The sequence below is a fragment of the Cyprinus carpio genome, chromosome B18, assembly GCF_018340385.1.
Source record: "Cyprinus carpio isolate SPL01 chromosome B18, ASM1834038v1, whole genome shotgun sequence".
Lineage (NCBI taxonomy): Eukaryota > Metazoa > Chordata > Actinopteri > Cypriniformes > Cyprinidae > Cyprinus > Cyprinus carpio.
The window spans coordinates 25,673,905-25,683,904 of record NC_056614.1 but is presented as its reverse complement, the minus strand read 5'-3'; the positions used below and the strand labels follow the sequence as shown (position 1 = coordinate 25,683,904).

Below are 10,000 nucleotides of genomic sequence, written 5' to 3'. Positions count from 1 at the left end.
ACCAATAAAAGTACTGGTTCACTGAACGCAGGACAATGTTTAATACTATTCTTAAAAAACTGGTTCAATACAAAAATATTTTGGTTTTCAATCACAAGAAAGTAAAACATGCAGTGTAACTAATCTAGGGCTGTAACTAATGGAGGTAGTTTGGTAATCAAGTAATCTAATGATTATTTTGGTTATTTTTAATAACAAAAACAGAGATAAGTGAAACAACAGGCTGTTTAGGTTTATGACGATTTAATATTAAACTTACGATGGGAATAATAACTGGCCTCAATAAAATATCAAAACCAAAGTAATTACATGTTTTTATTATTGAAAACACTGATAAAACCATATTTAATATGCCTATTGAACATAACCAAGTACCCTAATGTATTATTACAAATACCTGCAGAGGGCGCCCAACGGCGATTACATGTAATCTTGAATGAAAGACGCAATTTCCAAATGCAGGCTTTGTTGTGAAAATATGATTGGGGTTCAGTTGAAAAGCAGGCGGGTCTCAGGGAACGGGTTCTGGCTTCTTAAAGTTAACGCCTTTAAATCGGTGACATATTATGGAGGGAATTATTAGTAACTAGAACGCTTCATGAATAAAGAGTTCAAAAAGCTGCAGGAAACTGCTCGGATTGCACCAGAGAGTGTTCCACACAACAGGAACCGGGTGTGGGAGCCTTTTGTCTTTTAGGGTCACATGTTGTGACATCATGTGCTGTTTCGGGTTTTGTTTAGATTGTGTTTGCTCCGTGTTGTGTTCATATATCAGTTAAACCGCATTTGATCACACCAGGTTCAGACGCAGACGTTCACACTTACTCACACTTAAAAACAGAGCAATCTCACCAGTGTTAACGAACCAAACATCACAAGTGTGACATCCCGATCTGAAATGTAAGAGAAACACTTTAGTTCAACTAAAAACATTTGTTACTGAGTGTGTGAGGGGAGAGGGGTGTGTGTGCGTGAGAGAGAGAGGAGTGGGTGTGTGTGTGTGGGGTGAGAGGGTGTGTTTTTGGTGTGGGAGAGGGGAGAGGGTGGCCTTTTTTATGTGGTGTATGTTGTGTGTGTTTTGATAAGGAAATGGGTGGGGGTGTGGGTGTGTGTGTGGGGAGAGAGAGAGAGGTGTGTGAATGTGTGGGTGTGGAGAGAGGAGAGGGGAGAGAGAGAGTGTGTGTGTGGGGGGTGTGTGAGAGGGGAGAGAGGGGGGTGGGGGGGGGTGTGTGTGTGTGTGTGTGAGAGAGAGAGAGGAGGAGAGGGGGAGAGAGGGGGGAGGGAGTGTGTGTTGGGTGTGAGAGAGAAAAAGAGAGAGAGAGTGTGGGGGTGTGTGTGTTTTGTGTGTGTAGGGGGGAGACGCGAAGCCCGCCCCGGGGCTCTGACTCAGCAGGGGGCGGGCTCAAAAAACCCCCTCCCGTCACGCCGGCCCGCCAGAGTCCCACAATTATGAAAAAAAACCACCTTCCGGTGGAGCTTGCAGCGGACGCAAACCCACCCTCCACCGCCCCCGGGCCCCCTTCCCTTTCCCCGGCTCACCGAGCAGAAAGGCCCGATAAAAGGGTAGGGCCCCTCTGGATCAGCGCCGCGACTCTGAAAAGGTGAAGAGAATGGTAAGCATCTTGCGGGGTTTCCCCAGCGCTTTCGTGGCGCCCCCGAGACGAACGCGCTGACAGCTGGTCGGGCGTCGCGTCGAGGCGTCTGTAGGCTCGTGGCTCGCCGCTAGCGTTAGCTTTCTGCCAGACGCGCGCAGCACCGAACCCCGGTACCGGCGGAGGGGCGCTGGAAAACACCTGGCGTCGCGTTCGGACGCCGTCGTACGTAGATCAGGAAAAGATCGTGCGCGGAATTAAAAGTAAAGCCTCCGGTCATGGGGAAAAAGTCGAGGGTTTGCTTTAGCCGCCTGCGCTGCGCCTGGCTCCGCAGCTCACTGACCCCTTAGAGTTATAATAAAATGTAATGACGGTTTTAAAAATAAAAAATATTCAAAAAAAAAACACTGTGTTGACGCCCGAGCGCGGCCCCCCCCGGCCGTGAATGGCGCGAGTTCTGTCTCGCTCGCGCTGGATTATAATAACCTTAACGTTAGATGTCGCGCTGTTTTCATGTTCAGGAACACTTTGGAAATATGTTTGTGTGTTTAGAACTGTTTTAAATGATCCGGCTGGCGCTCAGCGCGTGTTCTGCCGCTGGACGATGGGTTTTAATTTTAAATGGGTATAAATAAAGAAAGTGCCCCAATCCAGGAGGTGAGTGATTAGTATGAGGCTCAAAATCGTGATAAAAATCTTAAACTAATGTTTTTAAACAGATCTGGTATTCTCATACAAAACTTTATGTTCAGCAGCTCGTGGAATACTAGGGACGGTTATTTTAAACCAGCGACACAAAAAAAAACTTAAAAATCTTAAAATAAAGACTTAAGGGGGGTTCCCGAAGAACCATGTTTTGGGTTTCCCCAAATAATCTTTTTTGTCGTTTTTTAAAAAAAACTGTTTTTTATGTAAAAAAATCATATGCAATGGAAAATTTCCCGGATTTTAGGGACAGTTCACCCCCAAAAAAATTTAAAATCGTCCTTTACTCATCTTCATGTCTTTCCAAAATTACTTTATCATGTTTTTTAACATGAAAGAAGAATTTTGAAGATTGCTGGTAACCAAAAAGTTGGTGGTTTCCAGTGACTTCCCTAGTAAATTGACAGAATTTTCTTTGGGGTGAACTGTCCCTTTAAAAATGATTTTCAATATTTAGATTTTTTTGCTCCCTCGATTCCGATTTTTAAATAGTTGTTCTCAGAAAATATTGTCCTCCTAACAAACCCTAATCAAGGGAGATTATTTTTTAGCTTCAGGGTGTATAAATCCAATCTTGGTTTTGGTCCAGGTCGGTTTTATTATTTACCTGATCTTCTTGCTGTGGTCAGTCTGAGGGTGGAACCCGATGTACCTGTCTACAGGGTTCTGGGTGTTTTTTGGGCCCAGGGTGAATTCTTAGTCTAAACAGTTTAGCTGACCCTGGTGACCTCTATAAGAACACCGGGAGTGGATGGGGGTTTCGGGGTGATATTTTGCTCAGTTTTTAGGATCACTGCCAATAGAGCCCGTTTGATAAATTTGTTTGGTGGGCGCCCTTTTCTTTTTACTTTTTTTAAATTTTTCCCCCCCTTTTTTTTCCCCTTTAACCGGGGTGTTTTTTTAGGAATATTTTGTTTCGTGTTCACAAAGTGGGGCCGGGTTTTGTTCGTTCCACAGAAGAAGCGAGTCTCATGAGGAGCAAACCGGTGCTTTATTTATAGACCCACTTTTATTAAAGTCTATTTTTAAACTTATGTACAATTGTTTAATTAATTTTTAGCAAAGCACTTGTTTTTATATTGTATTATATTTAACAAAACCTTCTGTAAGCAATATATAGTACTTTTTCTGTACATCTTGACCCTTAAACCTAACCTAAACCTAACCTAAAAAACCAAACCCCAATCAGATCCCAAACTCAGCCGCGAAATAAAGAGAGCTCTCTCTCATGTTCAGTTCAATTCAACGCAGTAGTTACATTGTAAACTAAGAAGTATTTATTTATTTTGCAAGTAAACCCAGACACCTAAAAGTGGGGTATTATTCTTATATTTTGATATTTATAGTTTAATATCCTTCAGAGTTTTGGGGCGGTGTTGGGGCATTTCTGGTGATTGACGAGACAGCAGCTGTTTTAAAACTTCAGAAAGGTCAAATTTGAGGACCGATGGAGCGGGTTTTAGGGTAATTGGCTGTTAATATGCGGTTCTGTCCGCGTCTCTGAACACGCTTGGGTCGTGATCTGTGTCTCGGGCGACTGGAAGACTCGTCCGGGGACCCTTTAGTTTAACGCCTTTAGACTCTGATGCATAGGGTTTTGGGTTTTTCTTAATATCCTAATGATTTTTATCATAAAAAGAGAAATTTTAATTGTGACTCGCTACAATGTATTGTTGTCTATTGATACAAAAAATACCTGTAAGCATTGATGACTGGGTGCCAGCTGCAGGGACAATAGATGGTTTCAGATGATTTCTGATCTGGTAGACTTTTCTGAGACGGGCTGTGTTTTTGTGGTTTTTGTGTGTGTGTGTGGGGGGTTTTAGCCAAAAAATGTGTGTGTGTGATTGTTTTCTCACACAGAAACTTAAGAGTCACATGCTCCAGATTACTGTAATACCCCGACCTGAACGTAAAAAAGAGAGAGAGAGAGACTGTAATTTCCAAACAGCTAAAAATTTTGTGTTTAAATATGAGATTCAGTAGCTTTTACTCCCAAAAACCGTGAATTTATGATCTGGAGCTGGGTTTTGTGGGAGAGAAACCCCTTTAGACGCCTGTGATTCCCAAAAAAGTAATGAAGAGTTTCATTAGATTTGGAAAAGAGCCATTCTGGAGAAAGAGCTGGTGTTTGAAAAGGGGGTTTTGACGAATTGAATTGGGTATCAGTCTCACACACACACACAACCCAAGCCCAGCCCCGTTCAGATTGGAAGGTAGGAATCGGGGGATGTTTTAAACTTTCATGAAGATTTAACGAAATGAAAAACAGGCCCCCCCCGGGCGATTTAAAACACTGGGTGACGTGTTGGGCCAGAGTATCGTTTTTTTTGAGAAAAACAGTCAAAGGAGCTCGCCTTTTGACACACACCCGGGTGCTGGAACTTTTTGAGTCTCTTCATTCACAGAGGCTGCATTTCTATTTGGGTTAAAAAAATAACAGTAAAAATTATAATTATTATTCTAACTTTTGAACAGCAGTTTCTATGTGAATATATAGGGCAAAGTTTGAACATTACTATTTTTTTTAAAGTTTTTTGAAAGAAGTTTTCTGCTCATCAAGCCCGCATTTATTTCCGATCAAAAATTACAGAAAAACAGTAATATTGTGAAATATTGATTTCAAAACCAAAACAATAGTTTTTTTATTGGGAAGTACTTTAAAATACTTATTCTGGAGGCCGTTTTCCCCATTACCCAGCCTTCAGTGTACATGTAACATCAGTTATCAAGAATTTGAAACATTCAAAATTCTGATTTATTTGAGTGTGGAAACACTTGGGCTAATATATTTATAAAAAAGGTTTAAAAAAAACGCATTTATTCAAAAATAAAAAAAAAAAATCTAAAAAAATTTTTCATAACTTTTTTTCAATTTAACACATCCCGGAAAAAAAGTATTGATTTTTTTTTTAAAAAAAAAAAAAAAAAAAACAAAAATTACTGACCCCCAAATTACTTTAAGTAGGTATATTTTTATTACAAAAATTTTTTTTTTAAAAAAATTCTTTTTTTTTTTTTTTTTTTTTCTTTATTCATCAAAGTTTTCCTAAAAGTATCATGTTCCCGGAAAAAAAAATTAAGCAGCAGAACTGTTTCCAACTTTGATAATGAATCATCATATTAGAATGATTTCCTAAAGGGTCATGTGATAATGATCCTAAAATTCAGCTTTGCATCACAGAAATAAAATGATAATTTAAAGTAAGCAATAAATTTAAAAACAATTATTTTAAATTGTACAATATATCAAGGCCATTAAATTTTTTTTCTGTATTTTTTTTATCAAACAAATGCAGGCTTGATGGAAAACAAAAAGAAACTTTTTTAAAAAAAACATTAAAAAAAGTAATGTTTCCAAACTTTTGACCTGGGACTGTATATTGAAAATGTAATGTATTTCTGTGATGAAATAGCCGTATTTTCAAACATCATTACTTTCCCGTCCCCCCAGTGTCCACCCTGATCTTCAGAAATCATTCTAAAATGGGGATGATTTGCTGCTCAAGAAACATTTTTTTTGATTATTATCAACGTTTTAACACAGTTGTGCTGCTGCACAATATTTCTGTGGAAGCTTGATGCATTTTATTTTTCAGGATTCACAGATGAATAGAAAGTTCAGGGTTTTTTAAGGCATTTATTTTTTAAATGGGAATCTTTTAGTGTAGTATAAAAATGAAATGCAGGGAATAAAACATGACTGCCAGCGGTTTGTGTTTGAGCTTCGCCGTGAGTCACTGGGCCTCTAGTAGTTTTTGGGGGCCCCTGATGACCCGGGGGTACTGTGTTGTGTGTGCCCAAAGGGAGGAGCTGATGTTGCTAAGGTGATTTTTGGGGGTTTGGGGGCAGGTGTGTGTTATCTGTGAACGCCTGATAAAAACCCCGGGGATTCTGTGTTTATGGACTTGAGGCCGGGTTTTTTAAAGCTTATCGAGATGCTCATCAATGGGTTTTAATTAATTTAGGGAAGCGGGGATTGTCCAGACATTATAAAGTTTTATGGAGCAGCATGATATGCTGATCTAATCATGAAGATTCATCTCACTTCACATCTTCAGATTACAATTTTGATTCATTTACATTTAATCAGTTAGGTTTTTGTGAATAAACGCATTTTCAAATAAAAAACAACTACCAGTCAGAAATTAATATTTAATGCTTTTAAAGAAGTCTTGAAGGCCCCATTTATTTATCCAGAATATAAAAATTGTAAAAATTTTTACTATTTAAAATAACTTTTTTTTTCTGAAAATTTTTTAAAATTTAATGACGGATAAAGGGATTTTAGCATCATTATCCAGGCTTCTTTTTCAAGAAATCATTCTAATATTCTGATTTGTGCTCAAGAAACATTTTTTGTTGTTATTATTGTTGAAAAAAAGCAGAGTAGAATTTTTTTTTAGGTTTCTTTTGATTTTAATAGAAATTTCAGAAGAACAGCATTGATCCCGAAATAGCAATCTTTTGTAACATTATAAATGTCTTCAGCCTTTACTTTTGATCAATTTAAAGCATCCTTGCTAAATAAAAAAATTTTTAATTTCTTAAAAAAAAAAGTAATTTTACTGACTCCAAGCTTTTAAAATCCGGGGTAAATTTATCTTTTGATCTTTCCTGAAAAAAAAATACTCAAGTAGTTAAAATATTGTTTTAAAAACGGGAAAAGTTTTTTCGACAGCAAATCACCCTTTTTTGATTTCTGGGAAAATCATGGAAAGAAACTGGGGTAATGATTTGAAAATACAGCTTGATCACAAAAAATAAATTACATGTTAAAAAACAAAAAATAGAAAAACAGTTATTTTAAATAGTAAAAATATTTCACAATATTACTGCTTTTACTGTCCTTTGGATCAAATAAATGCAGGCTTGGTGAGCAGAAGAGACCCTTTAAAACATTAAAAATCTTGCTGGTAGTGTAAGGTTCGAGGCTGCTTCGGGGTTTTTCTGTGTGGTGGTCATGGGGTTTATCCCCCGAGACCCCGGGATTATAAAATCTACACCTAAAATTCAGCCCTGCATGTAAATGTTTCAGTTGTTAGGTGGGATGAGTTACTGACTGGTTCTGGTTAGTTGTTTTCGTAAGCTGTTTTAAAAAAAGCCGTGAAGGGGTTTGGGGTTTTTTTTAAAAAGGTTTTAAACACCGTTTCCTTATCTCTCTTTTCGATCAAACCCCGATCTCCCCACACGGGGGTTTCCTCTCTCTGTAATGCTTGTTCTCGGGCAGAAAATTCATCAAACCCACGACCTCCCCCGCTGATTAACTGGCGAGAAACACAGTTTAGCTCTTTAGTCCTGGGGGGTCTCTCCCTTTCGGCCCTGTTTCTGTACTTGCCGCGCCCGAAGGATGAAGATGAGGAGTTTTGGGGGACAGACAACACTCCGGTCCCCGGTTTATGGCTTTTGGGGTTTCTCGCGAATATGTGTTAATGGGGTGGTGCCCGGGCCCGGCTCCGCAGGGGCTGCTGTGAGCTCAAAAAAGGCCCGGGAATTTAATTAAAAATCCCCGGTGTTAAATCCAGTCGGACTGCCTGCTCGAGCCCCAGTTTTAAATCGTGACATTTCTGCCTGGCGTCCCTTCCCCCAAACCTTTTGTGACTTTTTTTTCTTTAGTGGAGAAAAAAGCTTCAGATATTTGAGAAATGTCTCAAAAGTCAGGTTTGAAAAAGTCTCATGAGGGAGAGTAAATGATGAATTTGACATTTTTGGGTCCCAAATATTGCCTTAATTGTTGAGATTGATGGATGGGCTAGACGTTGAGTCTCAGAATCGGCGCCGGTTTCATCGGCTGTTCTAAAGAATTAGATGTGTCTAGATCACTATTGCAGTAACAGGTTTATATCAGTCCAGCGAGAAACAGAAGGCTGAGGAGGAAGACTTTCCTGCTCATAAATGATGAACTTTATAATGCTGGTCTCTTTTCTGGGTGGATCTCGAGACCAGGTCTAAGGTAGTAATCTAGTGTTTGTGTTTCTATAGTTATTATTGTAAACCTCATGATTAGCGTTTAACCAGCAGTCCTGATGTAAACGGTAGTTTAGCAGATACAGCTGAAGGTCCGTTTCGTTTCACAACACTCGATCTGTATAAATCGCTGTAGAAATAAAGGTGACGTTAGATGTTTGTAAGGTAGTCACCTGGTTTGTGGTGATATTGAGTTTTCAGTGTATAACATTTTGGTGTCATGACAAACATAATTACTATTAGCTGATGTGAACCCTGTGATTAAAATGACACATCAGTGTTTAATATTTATATGGCCATCTTTTTTAAAGGCTTCTTTTTTATGCTTTAACATGTTTAATGTCTGTTTTTTCATTCTATTGTAAGTTCATCTTGTGAACTTTTATTTTTAAATTTAGATCTTGTAAAGTGTAATCCAGTGAAAGGACAGGCTTCGCTCTTGTGATGTATGCAGGACTTCTCCAATCCATTTAGTCTGGTTAAAGTCCCCTCTTACGGTCCACTGCATGCTCATTCAGATCTGCTTCCATTTGAGAGCCACGCCACATCTCAACATCCAATCAACAACCGATGCATAGAACCAAGCCCCGCCCTTTGTTTTTCTTTTACACTCAGATGAATGTCACCGTAAGGAGGAAAAGATCTGATGCTGCTTCCATTACATCAAGACTTGTTTGGTCATCATCATTATTAGACTTTTCAGTGTGAAATGTCAGTCGGGGGAGAGTGACCGTCTGAAATGTACTGCTGCTTTGTTGATTCTGTTTTTCTTCTGCAGTCCCAGAAGTCCTGGATTGAACACAGTTTCACCAAGAGGGAATGTGTCTATATATTGCCCGTGTCAAAAGACCCGCACAGGTACGTCAAGCGCTTCACGTTATTATAAACGGCTCTGACATCATTGTGTGTCCATACATCGCCGATGGGACTGAATCAAGCTCAGTGCAACAGCATGATTTCATTAATTGAATTCATTTCTACGTGTTATCATATGCATAGAAGTTCTGGTTTCACTCTAATATGGCTTTTGTTTGTTATGCAGATGCCTCCCAGGATGCCAAATCTGTCAGCAGCTCGTGCGGTGAGTGTCCAAACACGACTTGACACGCTGAGTGTTCAGGATGGAGTGTGTGCTGACGTGTGTGTGTGTGTGTGTAGATGCTTGTGCGGCCTGGTTGCAGCACGTGGGCTTCACCGCCACACTGGCAGTGAAATACTCAGACGGCGCCTGACCGAGGGCGGGCTGTCCGATCTGGAGCAGTGGTCAGTGGAGAAGCACACGGAGGAGAGTCCCACTGACGCTTATGGAGTCATCAACTTCCAGGGAGGATCCCATTCGTACAGAGCCAAGGTCTGAACACACACACACACAGAAAACACTCAGAATGATCACGTGTGCACTGCACTGTCACTTATCACAGCGTTCTGATCGGTCAGGGGTTAATGGTGTCAGTCAGTGCAGTGTTCTGATTGGTCAGGGGTTAATGATGTCAGTCAGTGCAGTGTTCTGATTGGTCAGGGGTTAATGGTGTCAGTCAGTGCAGTGTTCTGATTGGTCAGGGGTTAATGATGTCACTCAGTGCAGTGTTCTGATTGGTCAGGGGTTAATGATGTCACTCAGTGCAGTGTTCTGATCGGTCAGGGGTTAATGGTGTCAGTCAGTGCAGTGTTCTGATTGGTCAGGGGTTAATGGTGTCACTCAGTGCAGTGTTCTGATCGGACGGGGTTAATGGTGT

General features: G+C 40.0%; 1 protein-coding gene across 1 annotated transcript in view; it reads left to right on the top strand.

The window, feature by feature from the left end:
* The first annotated feature begins 1,576 nt into the window (after nucleotides 1-1,576).
* The window catches only part of LOC109083550 (transient receptor potential cation channel subfamily M member 7-like), a 56,939-nt gene continuing 48,515 nt past the window's right edge, over nucleotides 1,577-10,000 (top strand). Inside the window, 3 exon segments of the mRNA XM_042743631.1 lie at nucleotides 1,577-1,613; nucleotides 9,043-9,122; nucleotides 9,307-9,345. Of these exon segments, the coding sequence (XP_042599565.1) occupies nucleotides 1,611-1,613; nucleotides 9,043-9,122; nucleotides 9,307-9,345 (122 nt within the window). The 5' untranslated portion in view covers nucleotides 1,577-1,610.